Below are 27,351 nucleotides of genomic sequence, written 5' to 3' on the forward strand. Positions count from 1 at the left end.
GATTGTAATATCAGTTCTGTTATGATGCAGTTAAAGTAATATAAATGAATAAATTGTAAGACAGGAGCAATTTTCTTTCGCTCTTTATGGTGGCATCAAAATCACCCGCGCCAGTTTGCGTTTAATTTCATTGGTGTGAAGAACCTTCCGTTGGCTAACATTTATCCATTTTATAATATTAAAACAGTGGAGTGTAATGGTGGCATAACTCTGCGGGGACGAGGGGGATATAACCTCCCTCCCAGAAATCCAAAAATATTCGCATCACAGCAATCCTGCTAGTTTGAAATATAGTAACAATTTTTTTTTTAATTTTCACTCTCTGTTCTATTCAAATTAGTAGTTTACTTGAATTATTTACCAATTCTAACTATTTCTACCATTAACGTCTATAATTAACTTAAAATAATAACACGTCTCACTTTTCGCGGTTATTACTACCTGGTGCGGTGTGCTATTCAAGTTAATCCATTCCCTCTCGCCTCAAGTCTGCGCTGGTGGAGTGTACGTACGTCAAATATATAAATTCCTGAGAGTTTCTGGACTAGGCACGTAGATGCGTTATGATCATAAACAGTATTTTCACCAAATATCAAACATTTTTCACGAAAACGCATTTTTTTCAGGGAACAATCACGATTGAAAAATGAGATAAGTTGAGTGACGCATTGTATGAAAAAACTGTATCTATAAACTGATACAAACCTTTTCGTTCTCTATGATTTCTTTGATCAGGTCATTCTGATAAAATACTATCTTAAAAATACGTGGGTTTGGGTCTTACATTTAGTTCCGGAAGACGATGCAATGGCGGTGAAAGATTTCGGATTTATCTATGTAGTTCCACCAAAATAGCAACGAATATTTCGATTGGACTGGCTTCATCTAAGACCATTGCTCAGAGATTTGTTTGCGTCTCTGGCATAGCCATAGACTTTTAGTAAAGCATTGGTGATACTTTAATTAGTTTTTCCGTCACCTTTATTGGTCTTCTTTGGGAGTGGGGTTGATTACATTGAGTTGGGTTCCTTGCCCTGTTCTGGAGGCGTGGCCCTAACAGCGCATCGGCAGCGACTCGGAACTCCGAATTAACTCGACTTCTAAGTGATATCATTTAATTGAGGGTGAATTAACGGCTTTCATGTCTCACGTGTCGATATGTGCGCAGCAGCAAAGCGACGGTCGGACATAGGCGGAGTTTTGCGGGAGCCTGACCCCCCAACTTATATGGTAATTTGTCCGAAAAAAGTACGAAGCCGGTGCATTCAAGTACACTATAAAACTTATCTACACACAGAAAAATCGCAGAAGTTTAAATGAGTTTAAAACATTTTCGCCTTAGATAGTACTTTTTATGCTGTTTTCGGAGGTAAATTTAAACAAATTTTCCAGGGGAGTGGCACAGAGACCCCCGGAGTCGGAGTTTCAGTGGGGGGTATTCCAAAGTCCCTAAATACCCGGCAGGATTGTTGCTCTCCCCTCTTCCCCGACATAAAACTCTTTAACTCCGCCTATTCGGTCGGACACTACAGTTTAGCGAATTTGTCCTCAACTGACAAGTAAAAAACTTGTAAAAAAGCTTTCCTTTATTGCGGCTACCCCAATTATCCGAAAATGTGTAGTATGTATATCATAATGTATGCATTGACGTTGAAATGAAACGAAGAAGACTATTTGATAATTTAGATACGTTTATGTTATCTTACGCATTATTTAGAGTCACGAAAACTTAGCTATACTCATAAAAATATTTTTCAGAAAGTCTGTGGGTAGAAGGAAACTTATATTCATGCTCCAGGCCTTTTGGTATGGGAACGTGAGAGCAGGGGCGCAGCCAGGAATGAAGGCTGGGGAGTTTTGGGTATAACTAATACCGAGGTGTGTGGGGGTGTAGAATACCCACCAGGATAAGCGGTAGGTAGGTTTAACCCCCAAAACCCCCCCTCGCTGCGCCACTGCGTGAGAGTACTAATTTAGCAACGGTAAAAGGGCAGCGAAATAAGGATACGGACTCCGAATTATTTAAGGGTAATTATTTCTTATAGCAACCCATTTTTCACTCATTGATCGCGATTCTGTATCATCCTTCTCCGTGGAGAGTTTTCTAACTTTTTAAAAATTGCTTATTTTCACATAAGCATTGGACAATTACCACTGATGTGAGGCCCGTTCAAATGGTTTTGTCCCAATTCACTGACGAAAACTCAAGGCATTTCCTTTATGGTCCTATTCTTGGATATTGGTCCCAATTAAGCGGCTGCATCTGTAATTTTATGATTAATAAGATAGGATCAGTTCCTCACTCGCTATTTAATTGTGGCATCAATTCTCTCGCACCCATTTGAAGCGAATTTCATGGGTGTGAGATATCGGATCGAAAACTCGCGAGAAAATGATTTAATTTTTAAAAAGATGCTGCGCCATTTTTTTGCTCAGTGGCGGATACATATGGGGGGCGCAGGGTCCCCCCCTTGCGGGGCCGCCCGCATTGCGTAACATTGCAAAACCACAATTGTAACTTTTCTATATCATAATATGGCATTGTTTTGTACATGTGTATGATCAGTTCAAATAACCCTTTATTAAAATTTGCAGGCGCCTATTTTTTCATTACGATAAAAGTAAAGGTAGCTTAAGATATATTTTGCACCCCCTTGAGTTTTTTCTGTATCCGCTACTGTTTTTGCTGCTTTTATATTTGGCCAGAAATACCATCTTCTTATATATAAATTCGATCGAAGTTAGATCTTTTTACTGCGATGATGGTAACCCAGGATCATACTCTGGATGTGAAATCGAATGTTCAGCAACGTCTGTAGAATTTGCGTATAGAAATGAGTTGGATGGTTTCAATTATGGAAAAGTAATCCGGAAAATTGTGATGCTAGCGATAGGAATGATAGGAAGATAAATAAAAAATATATAACTATTGGCTGGTTGAATAGAAATGCTGTGTCTAGCCATCGGAGTAATACAGAGTGCGTTCCGATAGTAATAGAATTATTTAAAAAAAGTCATTTATTCAATATATTTGCAAAAATGCTTTAAATTCTTCAAGGCACTGTCCTTGGGTCTCTACACATTTTATCCAGCCATCCTATCTGCCATGCCTGGTACGTGCCTAGGAAGGCCTTTTCGGGGACCTCTAGCAAGGTCTTCGTCTCGGCTAATCGGATCTCTTTCATGGATTAAACACGGATTCATTTAAGGGCTGCCTAAACGTGAGAAAACAGAAAAATGTCCGCTGAGACGACTTCAGGACTAAAGGGGGTGGGGCAGCGTTTGAGCCTCGTATTTGGCTAGGAGCTCGCGGACACGCGAGTAATGGTCAGGCGCGTTGTCGATACGGAGTTGCCAGGTAGCGAAAACATCTTATCTCGTCTTGAAGCAGTGGCGGATGTATATGGGGGCGAAGGGGGAGCGCGCCAGCCCTTTGCGGGGCCGCCCACCTTACCGAACAATGCAGAACTGTAACTTTTATAGTAAATTTTTTATATCTTTAGATGGGATTGTCTTGTATATACGTTTAATCGCTTTAATAAAAAATTTCTTAGGCTTTGTACATGACTTGATTACTTTTTATTGCAATAAAAGTAAAGGTAACTCAAGATATATTTTGCGCCCCCCTTGAGTTTTTTTTGTACCCGTTACTGTCTTGAGGACCCATTGTCGAAGTCTTTCCAGCAGAACACTCCTTCGCAGTCGAAAAAGACGATGAGCACTGATTTCATTTTAAATTTGGTCATTCTTGCCTTTTTAAGCGAGAGGCTCTCGCCGGCCCTCTTTGACGGCCTTTAACCAACAAAAAAATTTGTGAGTAGGACAGAGCAGAAACCCTGTAAGCCTCACAAATCATTTCTTCTCCTCAAGATATTGTTTCAGTCTAGCTCAAAACTTCAGCTTCAGCTTTGCTCGATCGTTGATTCCATTTTTTTCGTGACACTGTCAGCGTACAGAGGTTTACAATAAATGACGTCCTGCTTCTTCTACAGCTTGGAGAGTACCGAACTGGTTTTGCGACATTAGCGTCCACCCTACCCAGGCTCCAAGTGGTTTAATCCCACTCCATCCAATAGAAGGGCGCTGAAAATTCAACTTCATTACTTTCGGAACGTACTCTGTAGTTCCAAAGTAGACAGGTAATAAGTTAAAGACCTGCGGACGGATATTAACCAGCACACCTACAGGTATGGGTATTGGTTTATTCAAGAAAAAGTCATTATTATCCTCTAATATTATGCAACCAACCTTGCTAGGATCGAGATCCTTCGTATTTATGCAAATTTATTTAAATTTATAAACATTTTTTGTCAAAAATTTGACAAATTAACGTAAATTTAACCATCGTACTTTTTATTTTAATAAGAGGTTATACCTGACAGAGCGTCTGAGAGTCATTTGACCCACAACTTGTTTTTGTGCTATGTTTTATTTTTTTCTTGCCCATGGGCTCTTTTATTTCATATATGTCATATAATAAGCAAGACGCTAATTTGGTAGATGATATGCTTGATATAGAACCAACAAGTCCCTAGTTCAATGACGGTTTTTCCCCCTAGGGTCCTGTTTTAAAACCTTGGCATCGTGATTTTTTGTACACAATCTTTTAATAGCTTACGGGCAGCAAAGGGAATGAGAACGGTCACAATAGTTGATTTGCATGAAATTCATGCAATTATGATTATTTTTAATTTTTTTATATTTCAATTATAGTTGTTTTACCTACACTGGAAAATCACACGATTCCCATGAACGTTGCCCATCAGCTATGATTTGGAGCTCTAGCGAGGTACAAATTATTTTTCATTGACACCACATCCTCTTTTTAAAATATATAACCGTTTCATTTTTCAGGCATGATGGCATTACCACTAAGCCGTTCGCCTTTGCCGAGTGTCCCGCTGCAGTACCACCTGACCCTATTGGGGTGGGGGCAGGCGGACTGTACACTGCACCCCAAGGCAAAATCTTTTCTCCTTTTGGGGGAGGGGAGGAATAGGGTGAGCTGTAAAATTCTTTTGTATATTCTACCCTTGAAATCCACACCCTGGACAGAGAAGAGATATTAAAAGTTTTTGGAAGACACGAATCAGCACCTGGGTGGCAGTTAAGCCTCAGCCTTTTGAACGGCAATGAGCGGCACTTATGATATTTTCATCCTTTTGCATGCATTTCAAATGCTCTCCGGCTCTCTATCCCTCCACAGCAACTGGAAAAGAGCCTACCGTATTTTGCTTTCATTTGCTTATTTGTTTGCATGCATGACAGTAGCGAGTTGAGAAAGAAAGTGAGAATCCGACAAAGAAATCAATGGAAGCGTCGCCATTCAAATGGCTGCAAGGGAATATCGTTCACCAGAGAGTGTTCTTACTGTTTTACAGGAGTTAGAAGAGGATCAGTCTGGAAGTGAATCAGAAACATCAGTTCAAGGACAACATCCATCATCATCTGCATGTTATGGAAGCAACAATTCCAGTTCGGAAATTGATAGTGAATCTGATGGTGACTCCAGTGATGATAGTTCTGGCAGTGATACCTGTTCATAAGTTCTTTTCTTCTTTTTTTAATATTTACCTATTTTACTGACTTCTTTTCTTATATATATATATCATTAATAACATGAGGTAAATAGGAACTATGATGCTATTATTGATCAATCTATCTGGTACACTAGATTTTATTCAATTTTTTATTGTTTTGAACTGTATTTGTACGCATTTTATTTAATTAGATGAATTTTGCATGTAAATATATTTACAAAATGTAAGAGTGGAAATGAATAAATAATAAAAACCATAAAATATGATATTATTGGTGATATAATTTTTTACAGAAATCCCCCAGAATCATCCACACCAAGCAAAATTGCTCGGGATAAAATGAAGTGGTTTTCAGATTTCAACTGATCATATCCCAGCAGTAAGTGTCTCAAGGTGAAATATTCTGCACTCAACATCAGGACTGTCACTGTATAACAAAAAATGTAAAAGAACTATGTATCAGTGTTGAGTGACTTCCTCTAGCTAGTGAGAGCAATCATTTCTGTTTATGGAAGGGAAAGTCTATTTCTCATGAGTTGATAGCAGAAAATAGAAGCTTTCAGGGGGTGAAGTGCTGCACGGATGAACAGTGTTTGGTACCCCTTCCCCTCCATGGCTAATCAATAAAAGCTGCATAATTAGAATTATAAAAATATAAGTATTATAAACATTATAAAAATAATAAATTCATGTAGTAATTTAGTATTCATATCACACACCAGGGGTGCAGCTAGGAATTAAGGCTAGGGGCGGTTTCAGGCACAACTAATACTGGGGAGTTGGGGGGTATGGTATACCCACCAGGGGAAGCGGGAGGTGCGGGGACCCTGCCCAGAAAAATTTTAAGATAAATGGTTCAAATAAGTGAATTTTACCGCCTTCTGAGGGATATTTTTATAATCCTTACATTATTCTAAAAGTACAATTAATCCAATTAGGTAAAATGGATTAAACTTAAAAATTTCTCTGAGCTCTGAGGGGCGTTTTATCTTCCAAAACCCCCCTTGCTGTGCCACTGTCACTCGCATCATAAAAATTCACCACTATGTATGTATTTATTAAAATACAAAAATATAGCATACCATTTTCTTAATTAACTATTATTTACAGCTAGAAAATATCTATGAAGCTTTTTTCCATTGTGAATGGGTCTGCAATATCCCACTCAGAAGACAAATCTCCTCCCATTGCCATTCATACATCCCAGTGATAAATGGGTGGTGGAATCCACGTGGAACCCACGTGGAATCCACGTTGAGTGGTGGATATTTGGTGGTGGTGGATATTGAGTGGTTGGACCCACGTGGAATCCACGTTGATTTCAAGTGGATTTGTGGTGATTATCATAAAATGTTAAACAGAATTTCTAATTTGTGGAACTTAACTCTCTGGTGACATTGCGTCATTTATCATCCTGAAACCACGCTAGTTATGTGAAAATGTATCGCACATTCTATTTTTATATAATTCGTGGAAAGGCAGCCATGAGAGCACATGAAAAATCGTAGACACATATATAGAAGGTTTAGATATAGAGTGGTTGAGGTTTTAATGGTTTTAGGACAGCGCCAACTGCTGTTTTAATTTTTCCACCAAATTTCCACGTGGGTTCCACGTTGATTCCACGACCAAAAACACGTGGTATCCACGTTAATTCTCCACGTGGGTTCCACGTGGATTCCACCACCCATTTCTCACTGGGATTAAACTGATTATCTAGTCTCCCTTTATTTGTACTTTCATCAATGCTACATATTTGTCAACTGTTTCGCTGAGTAAAATGAGTGTTAACTTGACATGCTGGTCATTGATCCCATATTGATAAAGGGGAATAGACTCAGGCAATGGCAGTAATACCAGGCTCCCTTGTATCAACTACATATTACATATGTACCTATCTTGCCTGAAGAATTTGTTCGGTCATATGCAATGGGATAGTTTCCTATCATGGTATGTAGTATCCACTGGAGGGAAGGTAGATAAAGGGGTCCAAAGCCTTCCCAAAAACTTTTTGTGGGATTCAAACTCCCATAATATTTGTGGACATGCTCTGAAGTGAACCCAACCACACATCCCTACCCCACACCAAGATGTTCCTCCCTTTGAATGATCCCCTCCCCTCAAAATTTCTCGCAACAGCTTTACCTCTTGTAATGAGGTTGTGAGGGATGCTCCTCTCAGTGATATATGTTCTTCCAGGGTTTCTTTTTTGGTTGACCATCTACCCTTAGCTATTTCTTCTTGACATGGTGTATTAAGTTCCAAAAATCAACAGGAATATCATCATCTGTGTAGGCTAATGAAGGAAGCTCATAAGTTGTCAGTGGTATACCATTGGTTTCTTTGTAAGGAGATCTCATTTTTTGTGAGGGTGTAGAATGGGAACTACATATTTCATAAAGTCTTCTTCTGGTCATGAATTTTCCTCCATTGTTTTTAAATTACTCTTCAAATATCTACTTTGATAATTCCTCCCCTGTATCGCACAGTCCAAAAATTATGATCACAGGCCTCATCTGAGTTATTATACTGTATTTTCATTAAAATTAAATTGGATAACATTATTTAGTGGAGGAGTTAAAGGGAAACTGCCTCTGAGGAAACTTATTGTTAAAATTACTTCAATGTCTCTTCATCACTTGCACTTTGAATGGTTTTGGCATGATTGTAATATTTCCCACTGGTTCATCAGAAGGGGGTGCTTCTCCATCAGGTTTTTGCATGGAGTACCTTTGCATCAAACAAGCAAAGAATAGGAATACATTGTTGCGTGCTAGTGATTCTCCAAGGCACGACCGCTTTCCTAAAATAAGAATACTCCAATAAGTGTTTGAAAATGCACATAAATACAATGCAGAATCAAATAGCAATTAAAAGAATAGAATGATGTCTTATGAAAAAGATCAATCAAATTAATTTTTCTATGTCCTTATAAGACTCCTCTTAGGTAAGTAGCTTCAGAGAAAATTTGGTAGAGTATATTTTTGAATTGATAAACTGTAAGCTGTTTTAAGTTTCACTTTTTTGTAGTGGACATGAAAATAAAATGACTCTATTACCTATTCCAAAAGGTATAAAAGCTTCATTTCGGATCACTTTTCCATCTTGATTCAGAAATCTCTCTGGTCTGAAGTTCTCGGGGTCACCCCACACAGCAGGATCATGATGTAGATCATAGAGATTCAGGAATATCTGTGAATTCTGAAGTAGATTTTACTGATGTGATTACCGCCATGATTGAAGGAATTTTAAAAAGTATGTACCTAATAATTGATATAATGTATGGATGGTAATAATCTTTTTTGGTTCCTTTCATGCTTTATTATTGATAATTGCAATTTTCAAAGGATTTCTTCTTTGCCTCTTCAGATCAGAGGTCAGAATTGTATTCTAGTCAGAAAATCAGCAAACAAAATCGCTGTTGAAGATGAAACTTTATCTCTTTCTGCAAAAGGATCTCGAAGATCTCTCTCATTATAGCGCTGGGGCAAATGTTAACTCTTAACTATTCATGTATCCTACTACCCCCACACTTGAAAGGACAAGGGTTTTAGTTGAATAAAATCTAAACACAAAAAAATAAAAACGCAATACATATAGTATAAAGTAAAAGTAAAAACTCATGAACACATACTTAAAAATTATCTGGTCATGAATGGTTTAGTTCGGTAACTACATCTGTGGTAGCTGATGAATTAACACCTTGAGTGCAGCATGACATAATATCACATCATGGTGCACTATCCCCTGGTGCTGATAACGTGATATCACGTTATGCGTACCCCGAGGGTTCCGGCCCTCTGTAAGAGCTCGTTTCATTTCTATTATGACCTTTTGTGCCCCTAAGATGCTCAGCAGGGATCTAGCAGCTCATTTGTGAAGACCGTTTCAAACAACCTTTTCTGAGAGTATCGGGAGAAATTTTTTTCTCTTATCTTAAGGTAAGCCAATTTCCATTCATATTTACCCCTGTATTGTATGCTATAATTTTTATTTCTTTCCATTAATGCGTGAGTATGACAAATTTTATTCGAGTTTAATGCTACAAATCTAATGTATTTATTATCTGTAACATAATTAGGTGTGCTTATTAATTTTATATTACGTTTTTATAATGTTTAGCAAGAATATAAATATTTTTTTGCCAGCCTTCCTTTTTTTCTTCATGCGAGCCAAGTATTTTTCGAACCATTATTGCCTGATGTTAATACGTTTTATTCAATTAATACATGAAGTACTGTATTTAGTTAAACTTTAATGTAAATTAGAAACTGCCATTACATTTTATTTATGCAACATAACATATCTCTAACTTTTGCACCCTTCCTTTGTTTGCCAGTGCAACTCCTAAGCAGTGAGGGGATCTATAAGCAGCAATATTATGAGAGTGAAGAAAGTTATTTACGGAAAAAGTGTACGTTATTTACAACATTTATTGTTGATAAATGCATATTATGCACCAGAAACATTCTTAATATAATTGCAAATAACTGAATGCACATTATCCCATTGCTTGGCAAAGAAGTGATTCTAAGGAGTTGCTTTATAAAACTGCTCTTATTCTCTTGATAACTGTGAAATTAATAGCTTATGGGTGCTCTCAATTCTTAGTCTCACCATTGTCAATATGTATTTAGTTCATTTAGAAAGTTTGACATCAGTAAAGCTGTTTGTAGCATTTTAGCTTTGGTCTATTTCACCAAGAGTGTTTATTTTGATCCTGTTATTTATCAGAATTTAAAAAAAATATAAAATGTATTTATTGCAAATGGTACGTAAGCAAGGAGTAAAATGGAAAATTTTGCATGCTGGCCGGAAGTCGATGCCGCCTGAAAGGTGAAATTCCCTATTCATCAGCAGTCTTTGACCTCACATCAGGACCCACAGCCATCAACATCGAGGGAGGAAACCTCTGCAAGGATACAAACATTTTCTTCCGAGCTCTCTGCCTTCTCTAGGCAAGTGTACACGGAGGAGGAATTGCGTGAGCTCCTGGAAGAGAGCAGGGATCCAACATTCTCTGAAGACTCCAAGTTAGAAATTAGCGAGGAGGAGGGTGGGGAGGAGGATGAACCCTCACAGTTAGGTACTCCATTGCCTCCTTCTATGCCCGATCCCTTTATGTCAATCCCTGGCCCATCGATTTTGTCCTATTCTTTCCCCGAACCCTCCAACTATACCATCAGTTCTTCTCCATCTGAACGTCCTTTGCAATGGACCCAAAGTTCAGTGACGCCTCAAAATATCACTTTCATAGAAAACCTAGCTCTCACCTCTCCACACTCTTCCAATGACCCAATTGTTTTTTGCGTCTCTTCTTCCCAGACACCCTCTTTCGTATGCAGACATACTTTCTTACAATCTCCAAAAGGAAAGGTTAGGAATTGGAAACAATTGATCTATGAAGAGTTTTTTTTTACCTTCTTAGGCCTTTTATTTCACAAGGGAAGTATTCCTATAAACAATATATTCGACTAATGGAGCATCGATATCTCGTTTGACCTGCCTTGCTTTCGGAAATACATGGGTCGTGATTGATTTTTTATTCTTCAAGCCCTTCATTTTTCACCAAGCACCTGCCCAAGCAATCCAAAGTATGATTTCCTATAAAAAATCTGTCCCCTTTTAGATTTATTTCCCTCCCCGATTGATTCCCTAATAATACCTTCCCGAAAGCTATAAAAGCTTTTTCATTTATCGTGAACCCGCCGAAAAGATTTCCCAATATAAATTCCATCTTTCTGTTATTAGATTCTTTATCCTTCCATCCTACATTCCTTATCCCAAGACACATTTACCATCAAAATCTCAATCTCACTTCCCTGAACTCATCCAAGAGGAAGGTGGCAGAAATAAGTATAGACGGTGCAAGTATTGCACAAATGCGGTGCAAGCACTCTTGGGTGTAGAAAAGAGACCACATATATCTACACTGGCTGTAAGGATTCTCCTCCACTCTGTCCCAAGTGCTTTTCTCCCTTTCATAAGAAGGCATAAATAGTATTATTTTAGTATCATATATTGTAAATAGTATTATAGATTAAATATGTTGCTATAAGATTTGTGAGAGAGGTGTTTCCTACATTGGTAAAACATACATGACTGTAAGGTAAGGTAGGGTAAGTGCGACCCCTAAATAGCATATATCAATTTTAACCATGTTAGGGAAATTTTCTAGGCTTGCTAAAAACATGAGATTCAATGTATGATGTACATGTGTGAATCACTGAAAAAGATAATTAGACTAAAAATCCTCTCTAAGTAAAGTGGTAATTTTTATAATATTTTTCTTACAATCTTTTCAAGGGATTGCACTTACCCCATGCATGGGGTAGTGCCCAGAAACTCAGCTGTACATTGCTTTTAAAGTACAAAATCATGTTAAACCATGTTCTCGAGAAATCAACTTATATCTTAGGTAATGTAAGTACATTTTTTTGCAATTTTTGGTTAATTATGACGCAATATGGAATTGTTGTTTAATCAGTGGCGGCTGGTGGTAATTTATCTAGGGTGTGCATTAGAGCAGATATAGGATGATTTAATTATATTATGTTAATCCTAATCCATGAGCGTCATATTTCGTTGTAATAGAATACATAGCAAGCAAAACATATTACTGGTACACTCTACCCTTAAAATTGCAGGAACAGAAATAATATTAGCATGTATGAAAATAATTATTCTCAACACACCTTTACAAGTGACGGTAGTTGAAATTCATTCTCTTTTCCTTACACCCTATGAGGAAGTAGTGTAGAAAACGGCTATACAGATGGCTCTGTAGACGGACTAGGATCCTGGGCGCAGGTAGTGTAGGTGGTGGTGCCTATTATACGCACCTTGGGTGGCGGCTACACCACTACACTACCTGCTTGTCAGTCACCAAAAACATGCGCGTGCGCATTCGCATGGTTTTGAGTCTGCTCCCATCGCCCCTTTGAACAGCACATACCCCCCCGCTTACCTCGTCCCGCCAGAGCTCCCTCAAGCGATCGCACAGACCGAAAATGCGCCCGGCATGATGCCACGGGATCGCACACTTGTAGAGCGGTGAATTCGAAAAGGAGATAGCTGTAGCGTTCGGAGGCTCATGTTTCTTGCATATGCAGACAGTACTTTTATCCTTCGCGTTGGAAAGGAATAGTTTTCTTTTATAATTTATTCATCTTTGGGTGTGCACTTGCTAACATGCGTATACGCACGCGCCGCCACTGTGTTTAATGTGTTTTTATAATGATAGTACAGGATTCGACTGCTACACATTAATTCAAAATTGTATTTAAAATAGCTAGTGTGCATAAAAGCTGAATAAATAATGATAAATTATATAGTATAAATCTTGTGTTATAAATCTTGCATATGACAACAATTCTGAATAAAAACTAGGTAGTAATGAACAAAGAATTGCTTCTCTAATGTAACTTGGTATTAATATAAAAAAGCAAAATGAAGAAAAATTCATGGTCTTCAACAAATTGAACATTGAATATTTATTTGGTTATTTTGAGTTGCACCCCGAGAAAGATAGGCAAAACGTTAACTTTCCTTGACAGCCGACAGAGGGCTTGAGTAATATTTTTACAACATTTTCCCTAGGTATTCCGCTGAAATCCTCATTCTGTGGATAGGTGAAACTTATTTTAGTGCCAAAACATGTCCTCAGAAAGCAAACTACGAGATCACCTGATTCATTAATCTACAGAATTTTCCCTACATAGTGAGCAATGGACTTTTTGCAACTGAATCTAGCCAGAATCCAATCTCCACTTTGAATGTTAGTCACCAAATGTGTTAAGCTTTTTTGACTCATGCCATCTTGTTTAAGGCATTAATACCATATCATCGACATCCTCCTCATCAGAAGGTATGATATCCAGTGCCTTATCATAATCAATCAACAAACTTAAGAAAGCTATCTTTACCAAATAAACCCTCAAAATAAAAGATGATGTGAGAACTCCAATTAAAACACTGAGTTTTATAAACATCGGTGTTTTGCAACATTTATTCAAAAAGTTTAATGCAAGAACTGCCAAACAAAAACTAAAAGCTTAGTGCAAGAACTTTTAGACAGAAACTAAAAATTTAATCCATACTACAACCTCGCAGCCTGGGGTAAGTGCGACAGGGGATGGCACTTACCCCAGGCAACAGGGTCGCATTTGTCCCGTAGGGGCAGATCCAGGATTTCTTTCTGGGGGGCACAAGCAAGGCCATATCCAGGATTTTGTTCTGGGGGGGGGAACATGGATACCTTGTAATACAAAACGAATACAATGATAATGGGACCGTATTAAAAATCTTGCATAATTTTGAGGGTCTGGTAGGGCACGTGGCCCCGTGCCCCCCCCCTGGATCCACCTATGTTGTCCCGGAAGGTAGGAATGAATGGTTATGATGGGGAAAGTGCGATCCCCCCATCTAAACTAAATGTAATGATCCGAGTTCTAAAATTTAAAGTAAAGCAAGGAAAACCAATCCATGAAGAAAAGAAAACAAGATGAAGTTCTTACCTTAAAAAAAAAAAAAAAAAAATAATAATCCGACCTTATGCAGCCCGCATCACGTATCTATCCCGCTGTACGGGTGACGTGATATCACTTCATAAATAAAAAAATTCATAGCTAACAAATTAGAGCCAATGAAATTTTTTCATTATTTTTCCCAGCTCTTTTGGCATCCATGCATGCATTTTGTATTAAAAAACAGAAGCTGCACCAAGGGATGATTTTGAGTTTTACATGGTAAGCATTGAAAGAGTTAATGACATACTCATACAATTACTTGAAATTGAGTTTTAAATATGGGATGTGCATTTACCTTAGGAATTATGTGACCTCTGAACTCTATGTCCTTTGAGCAATATAATGGAGCATGTGGGACTGACATAGGTACTACAGTGCTGCATCGAAGGATTTCCATCACAGTTGCCTCAGTGTATGGAATTCTGTGGCTGGTAAAGAAATATGAAATTAGGTATCACAAAGGCTCTATTTGTTCGATATATCAACTGTGCCAAAAGCCTCATCTACTTACCTGTCCCTGTCTTGGAAAGATGGGAGTCGGTCTCTGCCTACGACACTATCCAATTCCTCCTGAACTTTTTTTTGCACTTCTGGGTTGAGAATCATGTACAGCAAGGAGAATACAATTGTGTTGAATGTGGTGTCATATCCGGCACCAAATAAATCAAATCCTATTCCAGTTAATTGAGGATCTGTAGAAATAAATGCAAGCTTCTTGGGTTACTCACTTTTCTCTTCAATGTATTTATTTAGTTATTATAAGAATTAGAAAGTTGTTAATGAACCACTCTAATAATTTCTACAAAGTTTGTTTAAATATGATTGTGTTTTGTACACAAAACAGATGTAGATGCAGATTTTCCAAAAATAAACAATGAAATGTATGATATAACTGATGATATTTTTCCAGCACAGAAGAAAGAACTTTGGCTTCATCCAATGGAGAGGATGAGAATTGCAATCCTAAGGAATAAGCTCAGGTGTATTGCTACTACTCACAACACAACTTAATGAGGGATTATGACCAACAAATACTTTATGAGTGAATGAAAATATGAAACATGGAACCATTGAGCCATCCTCTCACCTGTAAATGTGGAGTCAGGGTCTTCTTTCCTCCTTGCCATTTCAGCCAAATAAATGTCTATGAAGTCTCTTGGACTGTTATAGTCAATGCTAATTTTGTGCTCATCGATAGCCTTCTGCAAGTAAAAGGAATGGTATAACAGTTAATGACGGTTTTACGAAAAGGTCAGTACCTATTAAAACACTATTGCTCATTTCATATTGCACAAGCACGATTTTGTACCATTTCCCAGAATAAGTCTTTTCATTAAGTTTAAGATGTATGTGCATCCATCAGCTCCTGAAGCCCAACTTGCTTGCATTTTGGTGAAAATGTTGATACAGTCACCAATCTTTGCACCAAATGTGATTGTAAACTCCTCAAATAACATGTAATATCCATTTTTACTGTAAACCTACCTAAAACATGTCCAATCAATGTCAGCATGAAATATTTTTTCCTCCATTGGATTTAAACATTCCTCATTAATTTAATGAATATCATTGAACTGGTATTCAAGTAGCAAGTGACTGCTGACATGAATTGCAGCAAGTTCATAGTTCTCAGTTTGTAGCTTTCTTTAATCTGTACCATAAGAATTAAAATTAACAGAAAGAGTGAAAACCAATATTACTCAAGAATAAGATAATTTAGACTGCAATAAATTTAGGAGTATTGTGTCAGCCTTGTTGGTTGGCTGCTGATCGAGGGATCCCAGATTCTAACTCCAGTGGAAGCATTGAACACATCAAGCCAAAAAACCTCAAAGTGCAGGATGACTCAGGGAAAGGAACTGGCCACTTTACCTTGAATGTGTGAAAATCACATGTCTGTGGCTTACTTTTGGTGAACTGTGCCCTCAACTATACAAACCAACTTTTAGAATGAATGTCTGGGTGAATACAGTTACATAGCTAAGAAATAATCATACTCTAGGTTAAATATAGGTTTATTTACTGATGCCTATTTAAGGCCCTATAAAATTTAAGGCACATTTTGGTCAAATGTTAAAAAGTGCTTTAAAATTTCATGAGGAAACAAATGTTTCAAATTGAAAAGTCATACACTGGTTTGCGTAGACGTTTTCTAGCTAAATTGGTATGAAAGGGAACATTAATTTATTAATAGAGGCATTTAGGGGGGTCATGGGGTAGAGCAGATTCTCATACAATCTCACGTAGGGGACAGGTGGGGTCCTGGGAAGTATCACGCAATTTTTTTCCCAAAAGAAACAGTATGAAATTGCAAGAAAACTGGGTTGAATTGAGCAAAGCATGAAAGTGACTCAATGACTCTATGAAAAAGTGACTATATTCTACACAATTATATTAATTGCGGTTACACGAACAACACAAAGTAACACAGTAACTCTTCAATTGTTTAGCTACCCGCCAGCTAAAGGTCCACATTTGTGACATTTTATTGTGAAGCAATGAAGCATATATTATAATATATGCTAATGTATTTAAACTGAAAATACACATTTTGAACAACCTCATGTGAGATTAGAGGGAGAGGATTAGAGGGAGAGGGGAGGGGGTTGAGCCAAATTTCAGGATATCTCAATGAGGGGGATGGGGGTTCAAAAATTGCCAAAATCACCTCATATAATTAATGGACACCTCCAAACAAATTGGAAACAACAAAACTGTGCCCCTTGGCAACACTGCATTCAAGCGGAATGCTTCCAGAATTTAATCCATATTCAGAAAAATTTCCTTTCGAGAAAGGAAAAATTATTGGCAATATGAGGTACATGAAGCCAATGGCTTGGGGTACTGATGTTCCACTGTGTGATTCAATCATGGTCATGAAATTTGAATCTTCTAGCAACTGCGTGAATCTTAAAGTAGCAGGACTGAATTGCTGTAGCAAGAGCAGAACTTTGGAGAGGGATCAAACTGCTTGGGTATGATAGTGGGAAGCCTTTCGAAGAGTTGGATATTTTTTCCAGTCACCTGCAAACCAGCAGAGATCAAACATGTTGATTTTGAACTTCTGTTAAGAAGTGTCGTCGGGATTCAAGATTGAGATATATCTCAAGTAGCACTGCGACATCAAATTCGGTATCAAACGCAAGAAAAATGAGACAAAGACCCTACAATGATTATAGATGCTAACAGGGATGCTGCCATGAGCGGCTCAACTGTGCTCAAGTGGCATAAGCTGTCCTCGGAGGGGCAGGTACTCCAACAAGTCCCCGTATGAGAAGAAAGCCAGAATGAATAAGTCAACCATCAAATCCATGCTCATTGTCTTTTTTGACCATCATGGGGTAGTTCACAGGGAGTTCATAGCCCCTAGACAGATTGTGACTGCCAGATTTTATATGGATGTGCTTGACAGGTTGCGACATTACATCCTCCATGTGTGGCCAACAATTGGTGTTTGTTGGAAGCTTAACCACAACAGTGCTCTGTGCCAAACCACTCTACTGGTGAGGGAGTGTCTGGCCAAGCATAGGGTTTCCGCATTGCCTCAACTCTCAGACTTATTTCAGTTTCTTTGGCTCAAGAGAGACTTCAAGGGAAATGGATACAGCTCCATAAAAGACATCCAAGGGGATACGGTGGCATGTCTGAAGGGGATCCCTAAAAGCAAATTCCAGAGGGGATTTGAGCTTTAGGAATCTCATCATATGTAACTTATTGGGTCAAAGCACAAGGGTGCTATTTCGAGGACTATAAAGGATTTATACCAATTCATTATTTAAAAAAAATTAAAATTACATATGTAATTCAGTCTTACTACTTTCTCTGTATGCACAGAGAAGTTGAATATTATGAAGCATAATATCTTGATCTCAGTCATTGAATGCCATCCTTTGAGATCTGCGCATTGGTTCCATTAAGATTAAATGATCAAAAATATGGTGTACATTATGGGTGCAGCATCTTATCAGTCATCACAAAAGTTTGATCCATAGGCATTAAGGTGCGAGGGGGGATGTTCTTCTCACTGCATCATCGGTTCCAATGTGCCTTCAACCAGTTTAATGATAAATGTGTCAGCTAGGTTCATAGATACCCAGACAAAGTGAACCCCATTCTAGGTGATATGTAAGGAAAGACATAATTTGAAAAACTAGGAAGAACTCGTAGTAGGGTCATATCACGTCATCAATACACAGTGACCTATTTTATTGAGTTTTACTGACACTACCAGTAGAAAGTTTGAACATTCCGAATAGGGTGAATATTTTCTAAAGATGGATTTTTTTCAGTAGTCCATCATCAATGTATTTAGATGCCAATCAGCTTTACAGTAATTTGTTTCTGTGGCCCTAATGCAAGTCTACCACCAAGGAAGTCAGTCTAATCATGGACCTGACTCTTTTCTTTTTATTAGTCATAATGATGATATTACTTTTGGTGATTTTTATTCCTCAGTTTTTTGCACTGAATCTTTCTGAGTAATATCACTAAAACTTGCCCAATTTCAAAGAAGATTATATTAATTACCAATTTATTCATTCAAAGTCATTATATACATCATAAAATATAACTGTATCAAAATATGGAGTTTCAGAGGTAACTGAGCTAATAGCTTCCTCTGAAATGTATCACAGATGCCACAAGGGAAAATATTTTTGAGAGCTCATGCCCACCCCCCCCTTTCCCCCGCTACATGCTTACGTTTGCATGCTATATATTAGTAAACATGGAAACATACACATATAAATAAGTTATTTTATAGTTTTCTCATCAGATATAATATAACTCAGCAATGCTCTCCCAACATGAGCAATACATTAGCCCTGATGAGGTCTTTGGGAGAAGAAAAGAAGGGTTGGCAACTCTTACAATTGACACGGATAAACCCAAGAATATCTCTTTTACACATGTACACCACCGGAAAAAGTTCTAGAACACTGACAGAGACCAACAATTTTTAATTTGATATACATCATTTTGAAATTGAAACCGCTATCTTTGAAATATTAGTCATCTAGCCTGGGTAACAGAATAATACTATACATAGTTATAGACCTTTGAGATTTGGGTTATAGAGGATTGTAGAGATGGTGAGATCAATGAAGATGAAAAAGAATGAGGAAATCCAAGGTGGTTGAGGAAAGAAAAACTCTGAAACAAATAAGGAGAGAGAATGGATGGAGTATATTCTAAGTGAAGAAGGGATTTTGGAAACAGTGACATAGAAAAGGATTTTAGGTAGGCACGGAAGGGTGACGAGAATTTGATTCCTAGATAGAATATGATGAGGAGTACTAAATGGTCTTCAGCCATATTATAGGGGGAAATTTTCATAATATGTAAGATTACACCTATGCTAACATTTGTCTGTATCTATAAAACATTTAGCTCATAATTTTCTCCAAGATAAAATTTTTATATTTGAGATAAAGTTCAATATTAGCCAACTATATGCCCCTTAAATTTCAAAATAATGGCACATGTTTTAAATGAGTAATGCAGCACTAAAGACAAAATGCAACTAGTCAAGATGAAACTGGTTCACAAATTTCCATGGTAATAAATCAACCTTAGTAACTTCTTCATGGACTACAACTTCATGAAATCACAATCTTGTTTTTGTAGTCGGCAAAATACACTGTTCAGATATTTTATTATTCCCATTTGACACACTACATGTAACTGACCATAAAAAGTGAATAATCATATTTACCAAGATTGTCACATGAGTGTCATGAAAAAATATACTGACAAAATGATAAGATATTTTCAACCTACCTTTATAAAGTTTCTCACTTTCTCCCTCTTTTCAATAGAATCCCATGCATTCGACAGGAATGGTAACAATTCCACCAGCTTTGGAAATGCCATCTCCAATTTTCCTCCTATTTCTACTTGAGCAATAACATCCTTAACGTAATTCAGCAACTGATTAAGTAATGGATCAGTCAGGCTATACCTTTTTCCAGCTAAAATATGCCATATTACATTTATGTTTGCTGTTCCAAGTATGTCATGGACAACTATCTGTAAACATGAAAATTAGATGATACACATTGAAAAGAAGAGGAATCACTGTAAATCATATTCAGGTCTGTAGCACATTTTTCAGAATTGGGAATAAGGCATTAGACATTATGATACTGCAGATTTTTCAGGCAGTTTATTGTATTGTAGTTGTATTTTTGCAGGTTTGTCTGCATTTGTTATGTTTACTGCCTGGTAAAAAATGGAAAAATCGGCATCTTCCTAGATGTATCTGCATTCCTTGCATTCTTATGTTACTCATTACATTGGTTCAAGTCAAGAATAAATTGTTTATTATTTTATAGCTGCCAGCCCTAAAACATCTGACCCTTTGAAGCTCCAAAACATGCCCAGCCAAAAATCTAAATTCCATGGTTACCATGCAAATTTGCTTTTATCGAATGAAAATGTTTTATTTTGTCTTTACAAAATGCAAGTACGTACTCAAGAAGTAAATTTTATACTTTGAAGTCCATAGCTAGCATAAGAAATTGCATACTTTTATCTATCAAAAAGTGAAATTTTCTACGAATTACTTTGTGTGAAACTAATTCAAGAGGATACATATTTAGAAACCTCAGCACCTCTTCCTATGATTTTCCAATGGAATATCCATTTTGAGGGCTAAGGAATTGAAGAAGATGATGTCCGCATTGGCTTTAGCAAATTACTTTTTCTACAGATACACATGTACTTAACTGGGATTTACATACATATACATATGTCACTATAGTAAGGTGGATAAAAGATCTCATTTTGTTCTGGTAATTTATTTTTTCCAATGGTAATTACTCCTTAATAATGGCATTTTCACAGCAAAGTCACCCATTTTTCTTTCACTTCAACAGTTGTGCATATGCTTGATAGCCATAGATTTTGGATTTTTGGGAGAGGACTTTTCCATTGACGTAGCCTTCAATAGTGGCACAGAGCTACAGTTAGCTATTCATGTGACATACTTGATGATTTATTTTTATTCCATACTGAATAATTCAGAATTTTTTATTAAAGATCAAAATGAGTTCTATGCAGAGTAGCTTTCACACATTAAAACCCTTAATCAAATCCATCCAAATGTTACCTATATAAATGAAAAAATATGAAAAATGACTTTGACTCTAATTTTTTAACACTTAGTAGCCAGAAATCATTTTATGGTTACAACATTTTCTATGGTTTGAAGGATATCTATTTTTAAAGTTTTTTTTTTCACTTTCCTTAAATAATCATTGATTGGACTGAAGCTTAAGCCAAATACCATGAGTAAAAGAAATGCTTAATCAATGCATCAAAATGTCAATTTTTTGGGAGGGAGAATAATTATCTTATCACCTCAACTTCATATCACTCACTGGCTTTGACCAACTATTTTCTCCTTCAAGGCTCTTGTCTATCCCAGAAAAAACAGCCTCTATTTCTTCAATTGTTATGCTTTCCATGCTTGATTTTCCAAATCCAAAGTCTCGTAAATGCCGTAATGTGAACCTCCTCTGCTCCTTCCATCTTTCGCCCATTGTGAATAATAAACCTGTGATTGAAGTAAATACATAAGGATGACATTAGCCACTAATATTGGAAAGAATCAGCTGTATATTAACCACATGAATGATAGATTTTTGAAGTTTTAACCCATTCACGCCAGTATCATACTGTGGATAAATGTTTTCTATGCGTAGGATCCTTAACATCTGATTGTTTTTCCTGTATGGAGCTCTTTTCAAGTAATATTTTTCACAGATAAACCTTTCCTCCACTTAATCACCCGACTCAGTGGGTGCAGAACCCTTTCCACAGCCTCTGGGTAAGGATTACCAACTATGTAATGAGTCCCCATCATGACCTGCTCCAACAGTCAGCTATTTTTGAACCCAGGTTTCTCTTGAAATATGATTATTTTTTAAATGCAAGAGAAATAAGTAACTGAAATAAATTTATTTTGGTTCAAAAATTGTGTAGAATATTAGCAGGAAGCTCCTACCATGCATTATCAAATGGACATATATTTCTGCAACAAATAACTTCTTTGCCCCTTTTTTATTTATAACAGACTGAATGTAATCTTTTTTCAATGGTCAAAAATTTATTACTTGATCTTTACTCATAGATGAGGATTTTTTCTTGGTGCCAGATAAATGGTGGTTTCCAAATGCCCACAAAAGAATCAAACAAAATGACACTTTCCTCAAATACAATTAAGACAGTCACTGACTGTTTGCTGCTAAAATAAGGTTGTCATTCTCATCTTTAAACTTCCTTAAATTTTCTGAGACAAGTTTTAAAGATATGAAAAATCTGAAGCACCTACCATTTTTCACTTTTTCCAGTTTGTGATGAAAAAACGATGGCCTTCCAGAAAGATCTTCCCGAAAGGAAAGCTCTTTTATTGCTTCTAATCCTGAGACTAGAATGATGGGATTTGGACCCACGAAGAACCCAGCCACTTCACCATATCGCCTTTTCATCTCTGCCATGGACTGATAAAGGTATGGTCCCCATTTTCGTAGGTGATAAATGTTTCCAATCACTGGAAATCTCACCGGGCCTTAAAATATGAGTAATTTATTCATAATCATGGAGCTGTAATGCTTAATTTCGAAGTGACAAAGTGAGTATTGATGCATTTTTAAAGTTATTTCTGTGTGAATTAACTCATCTACCACTAAAGGTGTAAACTTTGCCTTAAGTGTCTGTTTTGGAGGAAAAACCATAGCCCTCATTTTCAAAACCATTGTGAACAAATTCCACCTAGCCTCACCTGACAAATCAATTTCTTTACTTCTAGTTTAGCCACCAGAAGTTTCTTGAAATATTATAGAACCTAGTGATAATAGCAATTCCAACACCTATAAATAGGGTGGTTTCCTATTATTTTTTTATTGCCTAAATCGAAAGATTATTACTCTTGGAGTACATACATATTTTTCCCTTTTAGATTTTTAAATGCTGATATCTATTTTTCACGATTAAATGAAAAGTGAAAATTTTCAAGCGCGCGAAAACGCGACAGCTAAGTATGAATGCTGGGAAAACTCCGTGTGACATCATTCTGGTTCCCGCTGTCGCCGTGTGAGGTGACCTTGGGGCGAGGCTTTGGGCGCTGATACGGTGCAAGCTGCTAGCAGGTAGCAGAGCAGGGGCGCCGACTTATAAAAAATATTGGGGGGGCCCATATCGGGGGTCTTACCCCGGGAAGAGGTTAAATTCAAAGTGTGTCTCAGCACCGTAACACTATCATAATTCAGACCACTTTTTTTCAGTTAACCTGAATAGTACCTTAAAATTATTTGTTTTAACACATTATTGAATGTATTTTAAAAGGTATCTATCGTCAAATATGGGAAAATACCAATATATTTTTTGTGATTTCCCAAAGCATAATATAACTTAATTATTTTCTTGAATTATTGAGGGGACTCCGCCCCCCTTAACGAATCTTTGAGGGGGCTCGGGCCCCCTCACGCCCCATGGAGTCGGCACCACTGTAGCAGAGTATCCTGCTATCAAGTAGCGCTTGGCTTTAATAAGGATTATTAATACCTTATCAAACGAAGAAAACTTTCCGACCTCTGCCAGTTTTAATAGGTGATTATTAAGACATGTTTCCCTGAGCTCTGTGCCTCATGCATGAATTGGTAACCTCAGACGATGTAAAACTCCTATCTACTTGTATAGAAACTAGGTCCCTGTGACGTCACGTGGAGTGGAATCGCATGGGCGCCAATCTGGCCTTTTTCAAATGAGGATAAAATTGACCCTTGCCATTCGTCTAAACTGGTATTTCTAAAACAATATAATTTGTATATTATGAATACACCAATGGTGGGTAACGAATCGCAATCAATGCCTTTCGTTTTCTTTGATGAAGGAAACTACCCTTTTACTTACATGTGGGTGGTCCTTTTTTCATCAAATTATTTGTTTCTCGTTATGTAAATCCTTGTGTTTATAACAAAAATGATTCTCATTGTATCGCATACTCTTAATATGTAGAATTTATGAGAAATAATGCATATGAATGGTCATTATTTTTTTAAGGAAGACATGCTTTGGAATCTTACCTGGAGGAAAACTTTTAGGCTTAGCAAGAAGCAAGAGCCATAAGAAATATAAAGCTATCCCTGCTAATATGAGGTCAACTATCATTTTGCAGTGCTGGCTGTAGTCCCATCAAACGAGGCATCCAAGTTGAATATCTGCCGGAAGAAGAATGATAAATATGAAGAGAGTTTATTGTGATAAAGCACAATAAAGGTTCATTAAGAGAAATGGGGACACTTGTTTTAAATTCTGGTAAAAATTCCCATTCTTAAGCATTTCTTATCTTAATGTCAACTCATTCTCTTAAATAATTTGCTCCTGTATTAAACTGGTATGGAAATCTCTTTAAGTTTAAAATATGTGAAAATAACTCATAAAACCGTAAAATATGTTATGAATCATTTAAAATAAAATATATAATTCTCTTGGTTATGTTTAGGGATGTGCAAGTACTCCACAATTCAAGCATTTGAGTCAAGTAGTTGGTACTCAACTTGAGTGCTTTGAGTATTATTACGAATATTGAGGCGAGTAGAGCAGTTTTTATTCCTGAGTTGTACATTCCAAGTGAAAAACTCCTGTAGTTTAATAAACAGATAGTAATGATTGAGATAGAAACAAAATCCACAGCTATTACTATGGTGCAGATTTAGATACCTACAATAGGTTATGAGGATGAAAATCTATAACACATCACCCAAGACATAATGGAAGTAATCAAACAGAAGAGGAGAAGAAAATTTTATCACTTTGGGTGACTGGAATGCTATTGTCAGAATAGGTCAAAATGGAATAACAACAGGAAAATATGGATTAGAAAACGGAAAGATGTGGACGAATTTTTTTAGTTGGGAAGTAGGATAACTAACGATGAGAGAAGAAAGAAAGAAATTATCACCAAAATAGCCAAGTCAAAGAGAGTATTCCACCAAAAGAAAGATTTACTCGCAGAAAAAATTTAAATGTAGAAGTAAGGAATCAATTTATCAGAGCTTACATTTGGATTACGCTTTTTTATGGAATTGAGGCATGAACAATGGCAGCTGTAGAGAAATCAAGGTTAGAGGCGTTTGAAATGTGTGCTACAGAAGAATGATGTAGATCAAATGCATTGACCGAATTAGTAATGTGGAAGTCCTAAGAAGAGTAAGAGAGAAAAGAAGCCTCATAAAAACCTTAATAAAAAGACGGAACAATCTAATAGGCCACATCCTGGGATATGATGGCCTGATGAAGACAATGGTTGACAGACAAGTGGATGGCAAGAATGGAAAAGGAAGACCTCGAACAATATATAAATATAAGGACAGGGGCAGATCCAGGATTTCTTTCTGGGGGGGTACAAGCAAGGCTGTATCCAGGATTTCGTTCTGTGGGGGCACAAGGATACTCTGTAATACAAAACGAATGCAATGATAACGAGGCCATATCAAAAATCTTGCATATTTTTTAAGGGTCTGGGGGGCCACATGCCACCGCTCCCCCCCCCCCCTTGATCCGCCTATGTATAAGGAACAGGTAAAGAAGGATGTGAAATAGAAGCAATACATAGGTATGAAAACATTAGCTGATAGGAGAATTGAGTGAAGATCTGCATCAAACCAATCTTTGATTCAATTAAGGGTTATTGACCGATGATGATGATGATGAAGTCTGACGACGCATGCATCAAAGAGATTGACAAATATTATCTTCAGAAGGATAGAACAAAGATTAGAAGAGTAACAATCCATAATCATTAACACACTCAATGCGGATGCCTTGAATACATGGCATCGGTCCCGTTAGGTTTCTCGGCCCGCCATCTGCCTCCGCGTCTACTACTAGACCCTGCATTGTGCCCAGCGTTTCCGAGTGTCTTCCCCTGTGACTGGATACAAGTCGTATGCTTGCAGCAAATTTTTTGCCTTCTTTTTATTATGATATATTTATTATAATATTTAATATTTTCTTTATTAATAGTGCAAATTTTAATAATTTTGAACTACGTATGATTGTATACGATTAAGGAAGACATAATATCTGATATTATTGCAAAATATTTTTTCTGCGTGGCGGTGTGATATGATAAATTTTCTCAGCATTGAGTATGTTAAGCAATGTTGGCCCATACACTGCTCATACAGAAGAGAATGGAAAAGAACAAGCGCATGTTTGTTGCATTTTAACTTGGAGACGAGGTTCAACAATGTGGATTGGGACTCAAAGCCATGAATCCTGAAAGTTATTTGAGTTCTGTTCAACGACAGAGGAATAATCCACTGTTTACACAAAAACCAAGCAGAAAGTATAAAAATTAGGACCCTGTTGTTAAGAAGGAAAAATTATGAAAGGAGTGTAACAAGGCTGTGCTCAGGGGTGGATCCAGGATTTTTTTTGGGGGGGAATGGGGGATTGGGCACAAGGGTCTGGCAGAAAAATTATCTCCGCATACTTAAGAATAAAAACAAGACACCATTATTACTGTACGAAATAGTCTCTTTATTTTAATTTGAAAGTTATTCATATGAAATTAAATGATCCAGGCTCCGTAATACGCAAAAGAAAACGAAAGTAGTGATAACTCTGTTTACAATTTTGTCTATTTTTCAAGCGCCGAGGGCGGGGGGGCGTGCCCCCGTATAAAATTTGGACCCTATAGTAAAGGAGAAATTATGAAAGGAGTGAGACAAGGTTTGCCCTTGCCAATGAAGTCGCATAATGTTCGCATGAATAGGGTTTACTATTATCTCACGATGCGACTTCCACAAACATTTCGGTGCATAGGTTTACTTTTGGTGTAGCCTTTCGTTAAACACCTTCCAGACATTTATACGCGGGGCACGTACTTGCATAATCTCACCAGAGTACGAAGGCGCAGTCAAAGTTCTGCCGTGTAAAGCCGTGAATTGCTGTAACATATACGTCTTGCTTGCTTGGACGTAAGATGGCAAAATAGCCCATGTTCTAATCTCGTTCGCGCAATTCCACGCTATAAAGATAAATTAATGCAATTTTAACCGCATTAATTTCTGTGCCGTGCCCCGTGTCAAATGGCCTTCAATATGTTGATGCATTACGTACTCACCTATTGTTTATGTCCTATCGTCGCGACTTCTGTCCACAACTGCAGCCCATGCAGCCCGTTGGCTTCTGATCCAGTTCCGTGCTTTCCCTTCAAGCGTCGCTGTAGCTTCTGCTTTCGTCTTTCCAAGGACGCACGCTGCGCCACCATCAGG

At 37.3% G+C, this 27,351-nt stretch overlaps 1 protein-coding gene across 1 annotated transcript; it reads right to left on the reverse strand.

Annotated features, from left to right (window-relative positions):
• Positions 1–5,789: 5,789 nt before the first annotated feature.
• Positions 5,790–27,351, reverse strand: LOC124162282 (methyl farnesoate epoxidase-like). Its single transcript, XM_046538760.1, has 11 exons — positions 27,201–27,351; positions 24,154–24,288; positions 22,401–22,637; positions 21,448–21,623; positions 19,847–20,095; positions 15,156–15,270; positions 14,580–14,760; positions 14,364–14,496; positions 8,600–8,741; positions 8,161–8,343; positions 5,790–5,967 (listed from the first exon to the last, which is right to left on the reverse strand). The coding sequence occupies exons 2-10, from the start codon at positions 24,236–24,238 to the stop codon at positions 8,162–8,164; spliced, it is 1,500 nt and encodes a 499-aa protein (XP_046394716.1). The 5' UTR covers positions 24,239–24,288; positions 27,201–27,351; the 3' UTR covers positions 5,790–5,967; position 8,161.

The sequence above is a fragment of the Ischnura elegans genome, chromosome 7 (genome assembly GCF_921293095.1).
Source record: "Ischnura elegans chromosome 7, ioIscEleg1.1, whole genome shotgun sequence".
Lineage (NCBI taxonomy): Eukaryota > Metazoa > Arthropoda > Insecta > Odonata > Coenagrionidae > Ischnura > Ischnura elegans.